Genomic DNA, 24356 nt, shown 5'->3' with positions numbered 1-24356 from the left:
GGGCTTCATTTACTATATCATGCCCCGAAGCAGAGGAAAGATTCTCCACAATTTGTACTGGTTTACTCCAAATTTTGAAGTTTTAGCATTAATATCCCTTTGCTTCTCACTGCTTCAATTAATGTTAAACTTTTTTTATGGAAAATTTACTTTATTCGGTCTTTATTGAAACTTAGAAGCAGAAGAAAAAGATTATGTTTGATGATCTCTTAGTCTCGTGGGGATTATATTACACTTCAGTCATACAGTAACACCTTTTTCTCTACATAAAAAATAATAATTATCACCTTTTAAAAGAAGGCTAAAAGCTTCTTTACTGACTCTTGCTATATTTTCTCTCACTTGACTTTCATTAACGGAGTTTAGCTTATATAACTGTAATTTCAAAAATCAGCGGTTCTGAAAAGAAAAAAAAAATAATAACACAAAGATCATATGCAACATGAAAAAACGGGAGGAAACATGAACAATTACGCATTAATCGATTATGTTACGGAAAACGAGCTCCAAGTTATGAATGTACGCTGTAATCTTATTTCAGCCTTATTAATGTCTTTTGATGGTAATAAACAAGTGCTGAAGATTCTCATTTTCTCAAAAACGGAACTTTTATCGTTTGAAAGAGATCGTAAATTCCAGATCTAATATTCTTCTTGCTCCATAAAATAGGATGCTCTTGTTTTTAAACCATGACCAAATCGTTATATTCTTCACTTCCGTTCGGTTTCTGCATTATCTTTTTCTTTTCTTTTTTTCTTATTGCTATTTTTTTTAATGAGAAATATGTTGCACGTCGTATAGCTGAAACTCCTGCCAAATAGATGAATGTCAGTATTTTTAATAGATCAGTGGTAATGTTTTGAAATAAGAGCAAATTGAATTTTAAAAGAATTTTAAAAAGTGCATAGCGTCATTTTTAACGTCGCTCATTAATCTTTACTAATAATAAAGCTGAATGTCTCTCTGTCCGGAGGATGTCTGTAGGATATCTGTAGGATGTCTGTAGGATGTCTGTGACGCGCATAGCGCCTAAACCGTTCGGGCCGATTTTCATGAAATTTGGCACAAAGTTAGTATGTAGCACCTCGAAGCGATTTTTCGAAAATTCGATTTTGTTCTTTTTCTATTCCAATTTTAAGAAAAAAAATATCATAAGATGGACGAATAAATTACGAAATTATCATAACGTGGAACCGTAACATGGGCACAAGCCAATTGGCGAGATACGAAATTATCATAACGTGTAACCGTAACGTGGGCACAAGCCAAGTGGCGAGAAAATTCACCACACATCATTTGTAAATATACAGGCGAACCAAAAGACCTTTTAATTTGCTATTACGGGCGAAGCCGTGCGGGTACCACTAGTTTTTAAAATAAATAAATAACATGCCGCATTATAAACGAAAATTATTTTTTATATGGAATCTACTTTTGAGCAGAATTGCAAATTATTCTGTGCTCAAGCATTACATTAGATTAGTTTCGTAATTTCAAATCATGGGATACGCAAGAAATAAAATGTTTAACACTCTCTTAAAATTCCCGATGGATCTTTTGCCCAAATGCGTAATATACACTACATCGTAGTCCATAATTTTTAAAAGCTCAAAACTTTATTGCAGAAGAAATGATTCCTTCTAACCCCGAAATGCGTTTATCTAGGTAATAAATATACATGTTTTTGCAATTATGCTCAATATTACATTTTTTTAAATATGTGCTTCATTACAATTGCAGGACGTTAAACTTTTTGTTTCATCTATTTTTTTGTTTGTTTAGTTGTAGTAAAAGACTACTCGAAATATCTTGCATTAACTTGTACGTACATAGATTTTTTTTTTTTAATTAGACACAAAAAGAAACTCCCTATGCACCACATAGTATTACATAGGGCCCGAAGGTAAGAGACACAACAGTACAAAATACACAAAATAAAATGAGCACAACATACAAACAATTAACAACGAATAGAGAAAAAAAAACACACACACACACAAAAAGGTCAAACAACTGAATGAATAAAACGTTTAAAAAGAGAAAAAGTCTCGACAATCTGAACCAGAGCAGAAGGAACAGGAGGCCAAGAAACGGACAACTTCCTCAGCTCCCGCATAAGAATTTCTCTCTGGGGGTTAAAACGATTGCAACGAAACAACAAGTGTTCTGGATTTTCAATATCCTTTCCACAATCACACACGTTACTAGTAGAAATATTAAATTTATACAAGTACTCTTTGAAATTACCATGCCCAGTAAGAAACTGAGTGACAAAAAAATCAGTTTTGAGATGTTGCCGTTTCAATCTAAAGAAAATAGTAGGAAGGAAGCGCTTGGTCCATTTTCCCTTATTTGAAGACAGATACTCTGAATTCCAATCCTTAGTAGCTTTCTTAGAGTAGAACAGTTTCCAGAACGAGGGAGGATTAGCTACATCTAAGGAAAAAGGTAAAGGAGTAGCCTCTTTTGCTAAAGCATCAGCTCTTTCATTTCCTCGAATTCCTGAGTGGCCTCGCACATGAGTAAAATCGACACAAATATTGTGTGAATTAATATTGCTTATAATGCTTTGAACTTCCACAATGAGCTTTTCAAAACTTCTGACATTCAAAAGAGAAAAAAGAGAGGAAAGAGAGTCACTGCAAATCAGTACTTTAGCTCCAAGAAAATTCGAGACGTGTTTCACTGCGAGATTTAAAAACAAGAGCTCGGCTTGGAAAACGGAACAGTTGTCACTGATACGGAACTGATGAATGGAGAACTCAATCTCATGCTGATACAAAACAAATGCTAGTCCGACTCTCTCATTGATCTTACTGCCGTCTGTGAAGCAAACAAAATCATAGTTGTTCAAATTAGTGGCATTGAAATCTACAAGTGAAATAGGAACTCTTTTAGAGGGATGAGGAAGATCGGAGGGAGAGAGAGTACTATTTAAGGGTACATAGATAGTATGCATAAAGCAGGGTTGCCAACTGATCCGCAACTTCCGGAGTTGCTCCGCAATCATAGTCAAACTCCGCGGCTCTACAAAGAAGTTCTTTTGCTCCACATTTTCCGGCCTTACGTTTTCAAGCTTAAATTTTGCTATTTTATCATAACAAACACGAAATATGGTAAGATAAAGATATATATATACCCAAGGATTGACATAGTGTTTAAAGCTGCTTTATCAATTTAAAAATATTGTTTTTATACCAGTGATTAAAATGATTATTAAAGCTCTAAAACAATTTTAAGAGCCATTGTCTATAAGGATCAAGCAGGTTGTGATTGTTGGAATTTTTAATTTTTTTTATTTTCACATATGTTGTTCCTTATCATAAATGTAATGTAAATCCGAAATTTGAGCTTTGTCTGACTCTCCGTTTTTGAGAAAACAATTTTTTTTTTGTTTAGGGGGCGCGGCACATTTTTGCTGGTTTTTCAAATTTGCAGATTTTAATGTGCTTGTTGCTTGAAGCGCCCTTATAATGACATGGATTTTTTAATTCCATATTACTATATGGTCTTGTTAGATACTGTTACAGCTGTCAAATCGGTGACACTACGAGGGCGACGCCCACAAACTCCGTTTAAAAATGACCGAAAATGAATTTTTTTTCTATGTTCAAGGCCAATTTTTCTCAAAGCGCCTTCATGATGACCCCAACATTTTTAGATCATTTTCTAGCCACACTTACATACATCAAAAATATGTATCAAAATCGGTGTCACTATAAGGGCGCCAAAAGATATTGGAACTTTTATTCGATAAATTTCACAAAAACACAAATATTTAAAATCTAACTACAACTGTCGCCCTCATAGCAGAGATCTGATACTAAATTTGGGTGATAACCAACATGTTTGTCTAACATTTGCGCAAAAAAAATCGGTGTCACTCCAATTAATTTTGGAAATATAATCGTTCGAAGTTGGTACGTTATGGCGTTTTTTAATATTTATTTATTTAATCTTTTCACCCCCAGATAGTTTTTTTGAACATATTTATTTTTAGTTTAATACAAAAATGTGTATCTTTTAACATAAACAGCTTTGAGCAGTAACAACGTCTTTTCCTTGAATAGAAAATGCCCGTTTTGATATAGGTACACACGGATGTATTGTGCATAATATGTCTAGATTATCAAACCATACTCATCTTGTTTTTTCGGCCAAACAAATCTATTTATTCCAATTGTTCTTGACATACATTTGACTACAACTTGCAAATGGATTTTATACGAAAGATGTATAGAGAGAAGCTCTTACAAACATCTTATATAAATGCTTCAAATTTTCAACTAATAAATACCCCTGCATTGCCAAAAGTTCAATTTAATGAAATTGGATGGGCCCTATCTTTACGAGCTCAGTTCAAGTTCACTTCAAAGCAGAAGGAGTATTTATAAGAACAATTTACGATTGGTGAAAATATTGGGAAAGAACAACATCCCTGTCAAGTTGCACACTATATGAGAAATGCAGTTCGTAAAGGGGAAAAAAACTGTTCGTTGCTTCAGAGTATTGTACTATGAAACAAATCCTATCCCTTTTTTTTCGATGGAAGAAACAAAAAAACGAATGCATTTTCAATACATCAAATGAGAATATTGAAGAAATCGAACATTCAGAATCTGAAACTGAATTTGAGGATAACGTAGACCAAAACGAAGAAAACATTAAGAATCAAATCAAATCAATTTCAGAAAGACGGTCATCTCTTATTGAAAACTGCTAATTTTGTAGCACTAAAGCAAGGGAAAACATGGTATCCCTGAAAAAATGTAGAAGTTGACCATTTGCAAGTTTAGGTCAAATGCATGTCAAGAACAATTGGAATAAATAAATTTGTTTGGCCGGAAAAACAAGACGAGTATTGGTATAATAGTCTAGACATGTTATGCACAATAGATCCACCTGGTACCTATATCAAAACGGGCATTTTCTATTTAAGAAAAAGACTCTCTTGCTGCCCAAAGCTGTTTATGTTATAAGGTACACTTCTTTGTATTAAATTAAAAATAAATATGTTCAAAAAAAAATCTGGCTGTGAAAATATTAAATAAATAAATATAAAAAAAACGCCATAACGTACTAACTTGGAACGATTACATTTCCAAAAATAATAGGAGTGACACCGATTTTTTTGTGTGCAAATGTTAGACAAACATGTTGGTTATCAACCTAATGTAGTATCAGATCTCTGCTATGAGGGCGACAGTTGTAGTTAGATTTTAAATATTTGTGTTTTTGTGAAATTTATCGACTAAAAGTTCCAATATCTTCTGGCGCCCTTATAGTGACGCCGATTTTGATACATATTTTTGATGTATGTAAGTGTGGCTAGAAAATGATCTAAAAATGTTGGTGTCATCATGAAGGCGCTTTGAGAAAATTGGCCTTGAATATAGAAAAAACTTCATTTTCGGTCATTTTTAAACGAAGTTTGTGGGCGTCGCCCTCGTAGTGTCACCAATTTGACAGCTGTAACAGTATCTAAGAAGACCATATAGTAATATGGAATTGAAAAATCCATGTCATTATAAGGGCGCTTCAAGCAACAAGCACATTAAAATCTGAAAATTTGAAAAACCAGCAAAAATGTGCCACGCCCCCTAAATTTAAAACTTTAATTCCTCAAAAACGGTAAGGCAGACAAAGCTCATATTTTGCACAAACATTACATTTATGATAAGGAACAACATATGTGAAAATAAAAAAAATTAAAAATGTCAACAATCACAAATGCTTTAAACTGCCTGATTCTTACAGACAATGGCTCTTAAATAGGTGATTTTAGTTATTTTCATTGATTTCCATACACAACACATAACTGCTCCACAAAATTCTAAATTGCTCCTCAAACTGACCGCAGATGCTCCTTAAAATTGTTTCTACAAGGTTGGCAAACCTGATAAAGTATTAACGAGAAAAACATTCCTGGCACTAAAACAAAAACAAATAAACTGCCACAGACATTACAGCTTGCTCTAATAAGCAAAATATATCATGCATGCGCTATTTTTGGGAGGGGGGAGGGCATACATATTTTCAGACGATGAAATAACGAGTTAATTTTGTAAAACTATGTATGTAAATTAAAGTAGCAAATTCGAATAATTTTGAGAATATTTCTAAAAATTGATTTCTTTTCCAGCTTTAGCAATGTCCCCTCCTACGGAGAACCCTGGGAAAGATGATCGAATATCTCTTCTAAAAAGTCTTCATCGTCCATATGGTCAAATGGATAATGGTGCGTCTCAATACGGACAAGAATCATCCTCGCATCACCACTGCGGTCATCAAGCTTATCAGCACAATTCTTCATTCAGCCAACTAGATTCAGATAGAGTTTTCTGCTTAAGGCAACAATTTCTTTTGGCTGTAGCAGTCATTGTTGTCACAGGATTAGTAGTTTTCGTAATGTTCATAACCACATTTAGGTAAGCTGCAGATTTTTTTAAATCTATTTATAAATATTTGTTTAAAAAACTGCAGAGAAAAGAAGTGATAGACATTTTCATTTTTAGTTTTGGCGTGAACCAGAGGTGCCCTGTTTTTTTTTTTTTTTTTTTTTTTTTTTTAATACAAGGGCCGCACATCGTATTAAGATGTATCTCGCTTGCCAAAACACATATGAGGGAGTAAGAAGCAATAAAAGATATGTACCAAAATTAAAAATTTGAAGATAACCAGTACAAATAATAGATTCACCTCACCTCTGTTTTAAGGCAAGAGTTAGCACTAGAAGCCCTGGTAGGTGCTGCTTATACAGCATGATTTAGAAAAAAATTTCAAAGAAAGCTTACCTAGGATCGTAAAATCAAACGCGTTTTACTCAAAACTTGAAAATGTCCACTTACATCCCTTTGATTCTCACTGCCTCATACAAAGTATTTTATTTATTTTTTTAAATAACGTACAAAAAAATGCAAAGTTTTCAACCATTTTCCTGCAATTATTTCTGAACATTTGGTTCCAAATTTGTAACAATGTAACTAATTAAGACACTCAATTCGCTATTAAAAAAAATGGGAAAAGTGGATTATGTTTATGAGCTGCCTGTGGACCACGAGTGCTGGTGGTTTAAATGGTGCCGGTTGAGAGCCACCATATTTAACAAATTCATAGATACGCTAATAGTTTCAATAGATTATTCTTATTTGTGTTCTTTCAACTAATAAAGACCTTCGTTAACTGATAATGACTTTCGAAAATGCAATGATTATCAAAACTTGATAAAATTCTAAGTTTTATTCAAAGCAAAATACCTTGGAAGCAAAAACGTATTAAATTAAAGAAAAAACCTAATATTGATAACTATTAAAATAAATCATAAAATAATAATATCTTAACGGACTTTTAATGGGAATGATGTGAGTATAATAAAATTGAAAATTAAAAGCTAAAGTTTTCATTATCTATTTCAATGGTTCCCAAAGTGGTCCTCATAGACCCTAGGGGTTCACCACAGTCAGCCAGGGGTCCATGCAAACTACAAAAAAATTGGGTCCACGAGCCTGGTTCTATATAAGCAAATTTGAACTGAAATTTAGACATTTTAAAAGTCTAAAAATGCCAAAGTGCACTAAACAGATTTTACTCCTTTCCACTTACATATTATTAATTAATATGAAAAAATAATAACACAAGATTATTCAAGATAGAAAAGCCCTCTACGTCATGGTCAGGATTGAAACAGTGTTTATTTCTTATTTTATGGATTTTCACAGCTTTCCCCTTCAGCTGTTCTCCTTTATTTTAAATTTTAACTTTCTAGTCTGCAGTTCTTCCTGTCAAATCGATCCGTTTATGAGTGTTTAAAAAATAAACATTAAAAGAGCCATCTCACTGTTTGAAAAATGTCATATTCGTACCATTATATTTTTTTATCATATTTTTAGCTTACATCTGGTTGTCTTAGAAAGCCTTGGGGTCAATTTTAACCATCTGATTCGTTGTTCTGGAACGCTAGAGTTTAATAATCACAGTGCCCAAACCGTTTTGGAACGAGTCCTACAAAGGGAGTTCACAAGAAAGTGACGAACTCCGGAAGCGGTCTACAGAACAAAACATTTGGAAACCCTTGATCTAGGGGAGACCGGGGCAAGATGACTATGCTAACAATTTTCGTGGTTTATTGATTTATTTTTAAGGATAGTAAAATTAATTTTACATGAGCTGTTAGAGTAGTCCTTTGTAGTGTTAAATATATTACTATTTATTTTTTCAAATAAAAATAACGGAGGATATTTTTATTTTTTCATAACCTTAACAAATCGTCATCTTGCCCCAGTACTGGGGCAAGATGACAACGTTGAAAAAGGTTGAACATATTTTATGTTTTGATTATGTTACCTAGTTTTACAAATGATAACTGTGTTTTTACATCTTACTATCAAATTAAGCGTAATGCATTGTAGCGTTACGTTCAAGTGTTAAGTTGTGCAGCTAACAATAGACACAAATAAAAATACTATTTTCATGATTGGGACATTCCTCATGCCACCACTCTTGGCTTTTACAGCTCTGGATCCATTCTTCTATTGGAGGGTCACAAAATTCCACTTCCCAAGCAAGGCATCTTAGAATACTTTTCTTTGAATTTGATGCATCTGCATTGCTTGGCATGAATACGGGCCCACAGTAATAGACATATGCCTACAGGAACTTGATCTGAGTTTTTTTTTTACTCCCTTTTTAGCTTCACGAGCTTATTTTCACTGTTTTTTTTTTTTTTTTTTTGGTTTTTTTAAATAATTCTTTTTTTTTATTCCGCTTTGCTCCTTGTTCTGACATTTCTTTGTTGGGTGTGCGCTTGTAAGAATGTTGGAGCTTCAGTTTTTATTTTCTCGCAGTGTGTTGCTTTACGCAATACATTGAAATCAAAAACACTAACATGCTTTTTTGGTGTATCGGAATCAGCATTTGCCATAACTTCTTCTTCGCCTGGAGGGTTTATATGTTGGTTTTCTACTCCCAAGGTCTGAGGATTAGCACTATTATTCTCAGTTTCAGAGCCAACAACGTCATAATCCGCTAAAAACAAGGAAATTATGAGACTCGATACCTCATTTTTAAAACCTTTTATCGGCATTTCCAACTGTAGCTGCTTTAAAGTAAGCGGTGCTCAAAAGCTCACCAATATTTTTTTTCTGTGATAGTTTGTCCTTGATGAATGACCATAAAGTTGTTACATGCTTGGCTATAGTAGACTTTTAATGGGCAGAAAATGACGCATCATGAACTAGAGAAGATGCGATGTGTGAAATGGCAACCCAACCATGATAATGTTTTTTCACTGCAATATAAGATGGCCTGCAAAGCTATGTGAGATTAATGATTGTCAGTAATCAGCAGAGCAGGAGATTCTTTACTTGGTTTAATTCATTCAACTAGTCATTTGGTCAAGTAGTTCATAAATAGCCCCTGGTTGCCCGCTTTCGAACGATACCTCCATTGATTCAATGCGTCCTTTAGCCTTAGAGGAGAAGCGCAAGGTCGCGTGGACAAACCCACAGCGTTTACAGGAATTTAATAAAGTTGACAACATAGTTAAATAAATTCCGAAACACGGGCAATAAGCAAGTTCGTCATCTTGCCCCGCGTTGCTGCCCGTCATCTTGCCCTAAACTGCCTATTTGAACGGGTTCTTCTCTATTGTCATAAAAAAGGCGATTAATTGACATTTTTCATGGTAATAGGTAGTATTTAAATTAAGTTACTCATAAATACTCAAGAGACAAGAGATATCCTATATGTATATGCAGCAGAGCTTATTTACACATGTATAAAAGTTATACCGTGGCAATGATAAACAATCATAGCTTCAGAACTAACACAAAAATGGCGATTTCAGCATCTTTATACTATTGCTGAACGAACAGCGGATAGGAGAGCCAGTAGCATGCAGTTGATGCAGTTACCTAGTTTAAAACGGAAAAATTAAGGCATTCGTCATCTTGCCCGGCTCGTCATCTTGCCCCGGTCTCCCCTACTTGTAACAAAAATACATATTGTTCTGACGATACCTAAGTTAAGTGCTAACTGTGTTGATTAAAAAAAATAACGTGAACTCTATCCAATTCTTGCAATTAACAGCAATGTTTATTTTTCTAAATAGTAAGAAATTATGTGCTGATTATCAACTGAACGAATTAAAACATGTTAGGGGTACATGGCTTGCAACTCTAAATATTGTTCTTAAGTTGACACTTCGTCATCAGGTAGTTGCATTTTTCGTTTAAATACATATACATTACATTATTCATATTTTGAGCACTGTCAGGTATTATATTATTTTTTTTAATAATTGTCCATAAAGGTTTTTATCAAAGACATTCTGCAAAATGTAGTGGACATCTTGTTTACCTTTCAAAGCTAAAAAAAATTATGTGTACCTGACACGCATGCTGTATTACAGTAAATTCATGTTTGAGAAATAGCTACAACTGTAGAAAAGCGCAATTAAATAATAATAGTTTCACTAAAAATGTTATTTTTATAATTAAAAATATATATGCTTATAATAATATGTGCATTAAATTGCAATATACCATTATGCTTGAAACTGATAGACTAAAGAATTTCATGAATATTCATATTTCTCTCATAAACAGCTAAATTTAACAAGATTTTTGTTTTATCAGGCAAGTACCAGCCGAAGACTCATTCTTAAAGATCGATACATCCTTGGTAAACCAAGAAGTTTCCTCATCACATGGCGAAGTGGCCGTCAAAACCAGCTGTGGCCACGTCATCGGAAAGTCGGACGATGGAGCCTACGTATTCAAAGTAAATGACTCATCAAAAATATTAATGAAAAAAGAAGAAAAAAATAATAACATAATTTAAATGCATAAACGTAAGGGTGCGCTGAAACCTATTGCTAGGAGAGCATGCCGATCATATGCCCCATAAAACCAAAAATATCCGGGCACTGGAAAAAAAAAAAAAACACATTTTTACAATTTTTTGACCGAACCATTGCCCGTATGCCCAGCGTTTGCTCAAACTCAGTTTCTTCAGTAAAAGTAAAATTGTGAGTGCATTTCGGAGACAAAAAAAAATTGTTAAAAAAAAAAAAAAAGTTTTGATTACTCTGGCGTGGTAAATAGCTGGCAAGAGGCTATGAATTTCATAAACTATGAGGCTAAGAATGAAGAGAATAAAGAGGCTATGAATTTCACTCATTGCTCTACATTTTTTTCACATAAAAAGTATACTCCAGTTGTCATTTTCTAATAAAGTCTACTTTTTAGTTAGGGGACCAACAACAAATTGAGGAAACATAAAAAAATTTTTTTGATCATATTTCGTTTTAATTGGCTGGGAACAAGCTGTAAATTTTAGAAATGAGTTAACAAACTGTAAGTAGAACTTTTTTACATTTTTGTGAAAGTATCTCTTACACGCACGGAGATATAAGCATTTCTTTCGAAAATACATTTTTAAAAAAAATGTTTCTGGCTCATAACACGCAGAATTTTGAATTAAACTTTACTGAGCTTTCGAAAAATTCGGCTGCATACAAGAAAAACATAATAATAAAATTTGAAGTTAAAAGATTGGAAGCTAAATGAAATATGAACGTTTAAAGCAATTATTTTTTCACTGCACATGCGCGAAAGATAGCAATTTATAACCTCTATAATCAAAAGCCCAGATATATCCTGCCACTCACAAAAAAATTCCTTCTCGATATCTTTAAAATGTCAAAAGTTATCAGCGATCTAATGAGCTAAATTTCAATAATTCTTAGATAGGTAACGACTCGTGAGGGATCGTACGCAAATAACCGGTTTTTATCATGATCTTCTCTACGCGATAACATGTAAGTGTTGCCACTTTATAAACGACCCCTCGTGTATCCAAGAACTATGGAAAATCGACTTATTAGATCGCTGATAACTTTTTGAACTTTAAAGATATTAAAGGGGAATTTTTTAATCAGCCACAGAATCTATCTGGGTTTTGGATTGTGAAAATTATAAATTGCTATCTGTCGCGCATACTCAGGGGAAAATTAATTTTCTTCACATTTCATTAAATATTTCTCCTATTTCATTAAATTTTCAATCTTTTAACTTCAAATTTTTTTATTATGTTTCTCCTGTATGCTTTCAAATATTCAAAAATTTTAGTAACGTTCGACGGAAAACTCGGCATATTATGAGCCGAAAACCTACAAAAAAATTTGTATTTTTGAAAGAAATGCTTATATCTCCGTGGGTGTAAAAAGTACTTTCACGAAAATATAAAAATAAATTCTACATGCATGTTAACTATTTTCTGAAATTTATAGCTCATTACCAGCTATTTCCAATGAAATATAATAAAAAAAAAAGTTTTTTCCTCAATTTGTTGCTGGTCCCCTAAATGAATAGCAGACTTAACACTTTTTTGGAAAGTGAGAGCTGGAGTATATTTTTTATGTGAAAAATTAAAGAGCAGTTGGTCTTTTATTTTTCGAGGAATTTAAAAATCTGAATTTTTCAAAGTGTCCTAATACTTTATGTCATACACTAACTACCAATAAGTATTTGGACACCTATGCAAATGTCGATATCTGCGGTCCTAAGGTACGTCACGGCCTCCGCCGGTATATATCGTGTAGGAAACAGCATCGGCTTTAGTCGCATGCAAGATGCCTCGCAGTTCGGCGCTCTCTGATTTCGAGAAAGGTATAAATATCGGGTATCACAAATGTGGCCGTTCCTTAAGGGACATTATTTGCGATCTGAAATACCCAAAATCAACAGTGGCCTATGTGATTAAGAAGTGGAGGGTGAGCTGTCATTGCCGGAATGTGCCCCGAGTCGGCAGATCGACGAAACTGGGAGATAGAGACCGACGAGTGCTGTCCTGAGGAATTCGGAAGAACCGCACACAAACGATGGCCCTCATCAGCGAGAAGTTTCAACAGGCATCCGGGAGTATTGTTTCATATAATACCATCCGTAAGGAAGTACATATGATTGGTTTTCATGGTCGTGCTGCTGCCCATAAGCTTTTGATCACAAAGTCTAACCGGGCTGCTCGGTTAATGTGGTGCAAAGCACATTGAAATTGGACCGTAAATCAGTGGAAACAGGTTCTTTGGAGTAACGAATCAAGGTTCACCCTTTACCGTTCGGATGGCAGGGTCTGGGTCTGGCGTCTACCTGGAGAACGTCTTCTGCCAGAATGCATTGTGCCAACAGTCAAGTTCGGTGGAGGTGGAATTATGGTCTGGGGGTGTTTCTCTTGGTTTGGGTTGGGACCCTTGGTCCCCATTCATGGTAAGCTCCACTCCGATGCGTACTGCACTATTTTGGATGACATTGTGCTTTCTAAGTTGTGGCAGTTTTACGGGTTGGAACCCTGTTACTTTCAGGACGACAATGCCAGTTGTCATGTTTCGATGTTAACCAAAGCTTGGTATGGTGCCAATGGAGTTCATCGAATGGACTGGCCTGCCCAGAGCCCAGACCTGAACCCTATCGAGAATATCTGAGACGAGTTGCATCGCCGAATTCAGGGGTGCACTCCCCGTGCAAAATCGGTGAAGGAACTTCTATGTCTTCTACAAGCTGAGTGGAAGAAAATACCACTAGCTGTCATACAAAGATTTGTGGAAAGTATTCCCCTGAGGGTTCACTCTGTAATTGCCTCTCGTGGAAGCTCTACCAACTATTGATTTTGAATAAAGCTCGTTTTTCCTTTCTATCACAGATGTCCAAATACTTATTGATCGTCAGTGTATAGCATATAAAGATTTTTAAAAATATATATATATATATATGATTTTGTCCTCAGGTTTTTGTCTCAAAACGTGCAGAATTTTCTATCAAATTTAACTAAACGCTCTTGAAGCTTGGAAGCCAAACGAAAGATGCACTGTACTTATACTTGAAATTTAAAAATATTGAAAATTTGATAAAATATGACTATTTAAAGCAATTAATTTCTCACTGCAATAAAATTTGAGAAAAAACTTTTTGATTTCTTCAATTTGTTGCAGGGCCTCTAAATAATTTCATGAATATTTTTTACTGTAAAATGGCAGCCGAAAAATATCCATAATATGATTGAACAATGAGCAATTGGTATCCTATTTCTCGAGAGTATTTTTAAAATAATGAATTTACGAAAGTTTCCGAATACTTTTGGCTATGTTAGGTATCTTGTTTTGTGCCTGCGTTAGGGAAAAGAATGCAGAGTTGACTACTACACGTCCCAAAATTAGGTTTTTTTTAAAAATTACATTGCATAATGTAAGTGCACCAAAAAGTGCAACCTAAAGATTAAGACCTAATACTGCGCTCATTTATGATCCAATTGGTTCAAATTTTTGTATATTCCTAAAATGACTAATAACTAATGAGAAAAAAATCATAGCATGTGAAAATGCATCTTTAAATTATATTTGTCAGAAGTTTTTAACTAAAAATGGAATTGGAAAGATCAATCGTTATTTTCTGTTTCTTTTTTCGTTACTCCTGCGCATAGTTAGTTCAAATATGCACAGCATATGCAGCACATAATCATAACCTCCACCTTATCTTTAGGTCGTAATAAGTGCGATCATTATCTTATTGTGTTATTCAACTTGTCTAAGGTTATTGAATTAAAGGAACAAATAACAGAGCGCAGCGACATTTTTATTTTTAAATTCGTCATCTACATAAACTGAACGGTCTGGAACAATAAAAATCTATCTTATGCTAGTAAACTACAGTTAACCATGGAAAATAAAATTAACAGTAAAATACGATCAAGCAAGTATGACAAGCTATATGTAATAAGAGTTTCTACCCATTTATCTTTTGGCAACGGACAGCTTGTTAATATTGCTTTATCATTAGTTATGCTTTCTGATAACAGTACCCATCTTGGTCTACACTGCCTTATATAACACCAGATTTTTTTTTTTTTTTTTTTACTTCGGATCTGTTTGCAGACAATTACCGATTATTACATGCGGTGTAATTGCTTCTTCAGAAGTAGGAAAAAAAAGCTTTCTAACTTAAAACAAGTAAAACTGCATAACTTTAACAAGTCAGCTGTATGTAGATTGACCTTTTATTAGCTTCATTAACACCATTTAGAGAAACTGTTTGCAATAAATTACGTCAAATTAAAATGCACGACGCTTTAAAAGATAAAGTTATACAGTATTTAAAATTCATTATACTAACCATGTTTTCCTTTGCAGTCAACACTGTACTAGACATGACATATAATCTGGAATAAAATCAACTCGTAAATATGCAAAATAAGGTTGTGCTTAAACATTAAATTTATTTAGTGTGAATGGAATTATTAAGGCACGAGGCTATCGTAATACATACAGCAGTTAAAAACCTTGTTTTGCTTTATTTTACATATTTTAACTAGCTAAAGAAGTAGTTTCGTTTCAAGTGAAAACAATTTTGTTTCATTGAAAGATATACGTCTAGTTTGAACATAAAAATGTTTCTGAAAAACGTTATTGGTGCATTTAAATAAATAACATTACATTCAAATCATACGCTTTTATGAAAACGAAAGGGTTAAAATTGCATAAGAAATAATATCTTTACTGAAAAAAATAATAACTGGATATCAACAAGTTTCATTTAGTTTTTTTTCTTGTACAAAAACAATTATCCTGACAAATTATTTTGTTTTGCAATTGAAAGTTGGTTGATGAAAAGGAAAACTGTTTGGTTAATACAAGAAAAATCTCAATAGTTAAAAAAAATAATAATTATTATAATGTTCGATTCTTGTAATTAGGGGTGAAGTGGAAATGCACTTTTTCTATTTTTTTGATCTGTTAGTTCGAACTTGTTGCCTAACTGTTCATTCGGTTAACTGGGAGAGTTGTTATTTTTTTTCTCCTATTCAGCACTCAATGCACGCACACCATGTTTTGAAGCACACCTAAACCCCCACAAGTCGTTCTCCTCAAAGAGAAAGGACGAAAAAAACTTCGTTCTGTCAAGCTCCTAAAAGATCATAAGTACACAAAAGTTTCTTGTACCCTCCCCCTCCCCGAAACATTTATCCTTTTTACAAGTTTTACAGGTGACAAACCAATAACTTAAGTTTACTTAAAATGTTTCTCTATACAGATATCTAGACATATAGATTCATAAATATAGATAGGTATATAGGAAAACAGAAATTTAAACTAAGTGATAATGTTTAGGCTATTCTGACGTGCTAAGCGCAAAAATCGTATCTGAAGCTGAGTTCAAGATGAAAAATTGCTATTTAAAGTTTTGCACCTCCTAGTATTTGATTCAGACGAAAATTTTAAAGAATATTTTTAAAAATATTTCCCACTGACAAATGACCATAAAGCATTGTATATAGATGAAATAATACACAAAGAAACACCTTGCGACCGTAACTCAATTTTGATAAGAAGTGCAGATACGACTTTTGTGCTTAGCTCGGCAGTTTTCGTTTGGCTTATGTTAAAACTGTGTAAACATTCAGCTTATAACAGATCAGCTTTTAAAATGTGCATATACATTTTTTAATTGCAATTATCATATTGTGTGTAGAAAACGATATTAATAAGTAAATTTAGTACATTTTATAAAATTTACTTTTTAGTTCTAGAGAATAATTGTGGAAGTTTTCATTAATGACCAAAATTTTACTAAGATTCAACAAATTCTTTTCAGCAAAATACTTTCTCCGTTTTGATTGAAAAACGCCTTTCACATCCTTATGTGTTGTTTTTTTGCTACAACAAAATGAAGAAACAAGTGGAACTAATAAAAAAAGGAAAGAATCGTTCAGGATCCAAGTCATTCCCGCGAAAAATTCGTAAAGCCCGCGGAATATTCCATGAATTACTGTATATGTGCCCCTTGGTGATCCTCGAAAGCTTAGATGTTAAATTTAGTGGCAAATTGGGAGCGGGCAAGGCCCTTGATGCCTCCGAGTGTGAAATATTTAATGGCCGGAATTCGTTGCACAAAATGCTTGGCGTGGCTTTTTCCAGAGATGGCCATCGCTTTTCTATCTCGGTAGAGATCATTTGTTGTATTCGCTCATAAAACTTGTTCAAGATCAAGAGTTGCCTCATTATCTTTCCGTTATTTGATCCAAAGACGGGGAGTTATCGCGAGGAATAAAAATCCTTTTTTCACGAGATTTTTATTTTTAGACCTTTCTTTGAAGCTGTTTCACCGTTTGCGGAGCGAGAAAATTTTTAACCGCCTTCAGCAAATAATTTGCAATCATAATGATGTCTTATTCACTGAGATATTTTTTGTTGTTGTTGTTAAAAAGTGAATGGATTCTTACGTTATAAAACTTTATAAAGAGCAAAATATCCTACATTTCGGATAGTTTTGTCTTAATTATTACTTAAACGCCAAGATTCAATTTATGCGATATTTGATTAAAAAACTTGCATAGTTTCAAATAAAATACCTCTAATCGATTTGTATAACTCGATACCGGATCAATAAATACTTGGTGTTAAAATAATGAAACTTTCATAAATTGGGGAAAAAACTTTTCAAATTCAATATTTTATGGACTGTTACATTTTAATATAAATATTGTAAGATTTCTTTTAATAATAAGTTTATTAAAAATTTTAAAACAGGTGATAGATTTTATATGATAGTTTTCGAATATTTTAAAAAGACAACTTGAGGTTTTTTTTTTTTTTTACTGTTACAGCCGTTAGAAAAAAAAAGTTATATTTAACATGCTACACGCAAAAAAAAAAAAAAAAAAAAAAAAAAAAAAAAAAAATGAACCGCGAAAGTGTTTACATTGGTCCTGCTCTTGGAAAATTAACGACACTCTCTGCATTATTATCATTACTTTTAATTTAAAACATACTACTTTTTTGGTCACACAGCCTAAATTTTTAAATTGTAAAATATTAAATTAAAAAACTATTCTATGATCTCACTGACCTTTGTAATACGTCAACTTTCTCCCCCCTCCCCCTTTTTTTACCTAAAAAAGCGTTACGTCTTTTAAAGCCACTATAAGTGAAGAATTAATGTGGTAACATAATCTTTATTCATTCTATCCTCAGGATCAAGCAAAGGACTGCTCCAGTTCTTGCAGTTCTTGAGTTTTACAACGAAATATATGAATAAAAAAAGTAATTTTTTGTAACCGAACGAAACATATCCAATAGGGTGTCCCGAAAAAAAAATTCCGTTTTTCTTAATGCAAGACCTCTCAAAATTTGCGAAACCGATCGTAAACTACAAAAATAATTTAAAAAATAGAATAAAACTATATCTTCAGGGCTCTACCGATCGTCAAAGTTTTGAAAAATTGTCATTTTTATGGCAACTGAAAAAGGAGTACTGTGAATAAAGTTATAAATTTACTGTGAAATAAAAGCTCGACAGCTGAAATAAAAAGATCGTGATTCGTAATATCAACACGAACAGAAAAAAAAAAAAAAAAACATATAGTGATTACTACTGTAAATGCCTATATGGGAATAACCCCCATTTCCGCAGTAGAATCGTCCACGAAGCTTGGCGCCACGTCTCGATTTGCATGAAACAATATGTCACTGACGACTTGGACTTTGTTTGGTTTCAACTTGCTAATTCCTTTTACTTGTTTCGAGGGCTTTCTTGGCTTGACTCACGGGTGTTTTCTTCGTAGCCAAAGTAATTTTAATGCTATAAAAGTACAGTTGCAATTGTTAGTGTTATATGCCGATTCTGTTAGTTTTAAGTAATGAGTTCGAGACGTAGTGAGACTACTTGTGCTATACTGGGACCCTACAAGGAACTTGATGATCGGCAGCTACCTACTGTAAAAGACGTCATAAAATTTATTTTATTTGTCAGGAGCGAACAGAAATGTATGCATAATGGAAAGGGCCCTTCCAGTTCAGATATATATATATACAATTGTTTCTGAAATAATCAACAGTATTTGGACAAAAGCTTCAATTCCAATCGTAACTAAGGAACGAACAATTCAATTATTAAAATCCTTTTTCGAAAAGTACGTCAATTTGAAACGATACCCCAGAAGCAAACGAAGTGATAGTTTTGAAAATAAACTGAAGTGCTTTTTAGAGTCATCTGAGAAGCTCTTCGACGTTGCGGCTTGTAAGTGTCCTGTATTTGAGTCTTGTTCGTGTTTAAAACCTAAAAAAGTTCCCATCAATGAGAGAAGTTTCGTGTTGGATCAAAGAAATGACAGGAAAATGGTTATAAGAGGTGTCGATGAGAAAGAAACTGCTAGATTAATGAAACAACAGCAGAGAAAACTTGAAAGGGCAGCAAAAAAGTCTTCTACTGAAAATAACGATTCTGTCTCAGCAAATTTTGATGACGATTCGATGCGTGAATTTTCTCCAGAAACGTATCCGATAACAGAGACGAATACGGCCTCTACAGGGACACCATCAACTTCAACGACAAATAGGAATACACTGATCTTGCCAACAGTTGCTAAGGTCTGATAGATACGGTTTGTCGACGCGATCTGCTGCTGCTGTTGCTTCTGCAGTTTTTGCTGATGTCGGCTTGGTTTCAAAAGAAGATTTAACTGTAGTTGTTGATAAAAACAAAATCCACAGAGCTGTAGCAAAAGCTCGGAAAGAAGCTTCCAAAGATATTGGAAGTATTGTCATAAAAAGCATTTACTTTGATGGACGTAAAGACAAGACTCTGATAAATGAGAAAATAGGAGCTCGTTACCATCACAAAGAAATTTTAGAAGAGCACATCTGAATTTTAGCAGAACCCGGATCAATTTATTTGGGACACACAACGCCAAGTCGTGGCACTGCAAAGGCAATTGTAACTTCGATTACAGCTCTATTAGAAGGTCAATGCTTGAATTTAGAAGACGTGATTTGCGTTGGATGTGACGGAACTGCAATAAACACCGGTTGGAAGGGTGACGTGATTCAATATTTAGAGGAGTATTTGGAAAGACCATTGCAATGGTGTGTGTGTATGCTTCATGCCAACGAATTACCCCTTCGTCATTTATTCTTGACCTTAGATGGTTGCACTTTGGGTCCTAAAGAATATTCCGGACCTATTGGAAAACAGTTAGCTGGTTGTGAAAATAAAATGACATTGTCTTTTTGCGCGGTGGATGGTAATTTGCCTAATTTGCCGAAAAATGTGGTTGATGAACTAAGCACGGATCAAAAATATCTTTATGAGATTTGTCAAGCTGTATCAACTGGTTTCTGTAGTCCTGAGCTGGCAAATCGCCAACCTGGAAAAATGGTGCACTTGAGATGGCTTACTTCTGCTAATCCTATACTCGGACTTTATGTAAGTACTCTTAATCTAACAGAAAATTTGCGATTACTTGTTAACTACGTGGTTAAAGTGTACGCTCCAGTTTGGTTCTTAATCAAGCAAAAGTCATCTTTTAAGGAAGCAGCCAAACATATTTTTCAAATGATTGTGTACTCTCGATTTTTACCGAAAACTTGAAATCTGTTGTGTATTCTGTTATCGAAAGAAATGCTTTTTTTGCGCACCCAGAAAACCTGCTGGTCAGTATGTTGTTTGATGATAGGGAGCACATTCGGGAGTTGCATTACGAAGAATAAAAAAAGCTAGAGAGGCTGAAAGTAGCACTAAACGCAGAATATTTAAAACACCAAAAATTAACTTCTCTGCTAAAGATTAAACGGAAATAATTGTCTGGCAAGAGTGTCAGGTTACAGCACCACCGGTTCTTCGACATATTTCTAACGAGAACCTTCAAATTATAGCAAAAGATAATAGCTTGGAAATCGTTGACTTTCCTTGCCACTCACAATCTGTGGAAAGATGTGTTAAACTAATAACACAGGCTTCACAAAGTGTTACTAACGCTACTTCTAGAGATGGCTTCGTTAGAACCAGGTTGCAATCTTGCGCAGAAATGCCAAATTTTGGACACAAAAATAAGTTTAAATTCTAAACTTTTGTCATTATTTATAAACTGTAGTTTGTTTATTTCGTTTTCTTGTGTTTTGTTTCATTAGTTTCTTAAATAAAATGCTTTCTAAACTTTATTTTTGTATTTTTTAAATCATATCGTTTAGGTGTGTCAAAAATGTAAAATATGCAAAACTTCAAAGAGCGGTAGAGCCCTCAAGATGACACGCAATTCCATTTTTTTTTACCTTTTTCGTGATCTGTGAAAAATTTCGCAAATTTTGACACTTCTTGTGATAGTGTAGCTCAATTTTTTTTTTCTCATATATGGACGGGACACCCTAATATCCAACCAATGTTCTGTCATATATTAAAAGAGAAGAACCGTAACAGGCTAAGTCAGGAGAAGAGCTATATAGCATATAGCTTTATAAATAGCTCAATATATTGTTTTGAAATTAAGTGTTTTTTATCATAAGACTCTGTTATGTTTTCTCTTTGAACCATTGTTCGTTTGAACATTAATAAAAATCGAAAATGCATTTGCATTATTATATGCATTAGGATCCAAAACAGGATTCTATAATTTGCCTGGAAACTAACTATTTAAGTAACATTTTACGTTGTGAAAATGGTGACGAATTTTTTGTTACGTAGGGGTGAACTCCAGCAAAATATTAAATATTCAGACAAAATATTTTAAAATTAATTTTAATAAGAGCTCTTCAAAGACTCTTGAAAGTTTGAACACTTTGAAGCTGTATTCTTCACGTACCAAGAATTTCAAGTACAGTTCTTAATTCTCATGTATATAATAGCAAAATCAATGATCGAGTAACGCTCTGTAGTCATCAACAGTGAAACTCTTGCATTATACTTTGATAATATTTTTGTTGGTAATATTTGAAATGCATGGGAATGCTTTATTTTGACATGACTGAACTGGATCCGGAAACTTAAATGTTTTACTGGTAAGACTGTCATTTAAGAAGACACGAAAAAGTGGTCAACAATGAACGCGATCTACTGGAGTTTTGGGTTAATCCACTGGATTGAGGGTTTAAATTTTCAACTATCAAAATGTCACCAAACAGGCAACTGTTTCGCTCAACTGTAGAAGCTATTTTTACCCGTCATACCTTGACGGGCGATTTTCTAGTTTTAATATAAGCACTTGTAAAACAAAAATTTTAATTTCAGGGGATAGCCTATGCGAAGCCTCCAGTGGGTTCCTTGAGGTGGAGAAAACCTGTGCCTTTGATTGTGGATAACACATGGTGCGAAGAACACCACACTCAAGAAGCCTTTACTTTTGGTTCCAAGTGTTTCCAACTAAACCCTTACACGAAGCACTATGAAGGCAGCGAAGATTGCCTGTATCTCAACGTCTGGACTCCTTCCCTTGACTCTTCGGTGCGTACATAGTCATGCGAAAAAAATGTATAAAAAAAATATTATCTTGTTTACGTAATATTCATGGTGTAAAACACACCAGTAGTGACCAGTGCTTCAGTAGTGGCGATTTCAAGATTGAAAAAATAGGACTCTAGGTCTCCCAATGGATTCAATAGTACATCAAACGTGCAGGAGGTGTTACTTTCTGCATGTTTTGCTTCCTACAACGTGAGTTTTTAATGTACGTGTAGCAGGTGTTGCCTCCTGAACGTTTGAATCCATTTAGAAACCTGTTAGGGCATATTTTAAGGAAATTTGACTGTGTGGGAAACTCTAACTTCCTTGGAAGGAGGGGGGGATTGTAAATGTGCAATTTATATGTTGAATAGTCGTCAAAAAAGAGTTGGGGTGTGAAAATTGGAATTAGGGAAATTATTGCTAATGGACGTTTTGTTCGATAAGAAAACAGTGTAAAGAACATAAATGCTGTCACTCAGCGTTTAAAATAGTTCAAACAGTCACTGAGTTTTTGAATTTTTTTTTAATTTCATTCACTTTAATACAACCATTTGAATCTAGTTTCTTTTTCTTAGGTTCACCAAAAAATGCATCTTTAATAGAAATTTGCTGCTGTGATTTTCTTTTAGCACTCATGCTTGCATTCTCAATCGAATACAGCTGCAACACAAAATATAATAGAGAGGGTAAAAACGAATGCTTCAAATGACCACGCACTACAAGCATGGTCATTTGTACAGGGCGCCGGTTTCACGTAAAAAATGGCTACGGAAGATTACATGACGTCAATCCACAAAACTCTGTTTACGTGTTACTTACTGCCATCTATGAGTTTTGGATTGTGAGATATTGTTGTTTAATAGTTTTATTTATTAAAAAAAACTTCTGCTTGTGCGAACGGTTAGAAGTCACACTTCCATTTTTTACAGAAAAATAAAAAATATATAGAAACACATAACCGATGGAAAAATTTAGGAAAATGTAGGTGGGCAATTTTATTTGTCTGTGGGGGCAATTTTATTTGACTATGTGGCCAATTGCCCAAAAAACCCCCATTAAAATATGCCCTGAAACCTAGAATCTTACTTTTTCAAGTACAATCCTTGAAGTGGCCTCTACTGAAGCACTCTGCCACCAATGGTGTGCTTACCTTATTTATAGATGAGTTTTAAATGTACTAGCTTATGTGAATCCCATTTGCTGTGCCCGTTTCCTGTTTTTGATGAAATAATATCCCTCTTTAGGTAATAGGGATCGAATGAATTTGTGTATATTTATTAAAAACTAAAACTTGAAAGTAAACTAAATAATGCTCAGAAAAATTTACCTACTTCTTCGGGAAACACACTTCTTTAAAGCGTAAAATAAGTTGCTGCATTGATTCATTAAATTAAATCCATGCATCAGGACACGATTGCACTTATATGTGCAATTGAACAAGAAAAAAAAACTTGACTGCTACACAGTCCAGTAAAAAAATTGTAAAGAAACATATCCTATTGTTTAAGTGAAATTCATGCTGTATTTTTAGATGAGTTTTGAATGTTATGACTCCCATTTGCTACGTCTTTTATAACTTTTATTAAATGATGTTTGGTAAAAGAGAACGATTGTCGGTGTGTATATTTATTTAAATAAATTACTTTAAAGTAAACATTATGTTCAGGAGAATTAACACACTTCTTGGGAAATGCGTTTAGTTGAAATGTAAAATATTCTGCAGCGTCTTACTGCATTAATTTGTTAAAATAAATAATGCACTTTTTTTCAAGTTTTGAACATAATAAATTGTATAAATTGTAAACTTCATCAAAAAGACATTTTCTTAGAGTTTAGCAGTTATAAGCAAAAACAGTTTGATTTTTTTTTTCTGTTCTACCTTACCGTTTCGCTTTCTATAAAGTACTTCAAATGTTTAATTCAGAGTCCAAAAATAATCTTTCTTGTTGATGAAATAGTAAAGTCAGGAGATAGGGCAAACTACTGTTATAAGTAAGCGCAGAAATATCAGGACTTGTAGTTCTTTTGCAAAACTGAGAATATGCAGCAAGCAAATAAGAAAGCTGTTTGTTCAATAAAGCAATAAACCACTCG

General features: G+C 33.8%; 1 protein-coding gene across 1 annotated transcript in view; it reads left to right on the top strand.

Moving 5' to 3' along the window:
- The window catches only part of LOC129234640 (para-nitrobenzyl esterase-like), a 213782-nt gene that overhangs the window by 171890 nt on the left and 17536 nt on the right, over positions 1–24356 (top strand). Inside the window, 3 exon segments of the mRNA XM_054868676.1 lie at positions 6143–6428; positions 10635–10779; positions 22050–22262. Coding sequence (XP_054724651.1) covers positions 6143–6428; positions 10635–10779; positions 22050–22262 — 644 coding nt within the window.

The sequence above is a fragment of the Uloborus diversus genome, chromosome 1 (genome assembly GCF_026930045.1).
Source record: "Uloborus diversus isolate 005 chromosome 1, Udiv.v.3.1, whole genome shotgun sequence".
NCBI lineage: Eukaryota > Metazoa > Arthropoda > Arachnida > Araneae > Uloboridae > Uloborus > Uloborus diversus.
This window is presented reverse-complemented; position numbering and strand designations above follow the sequence as displayed.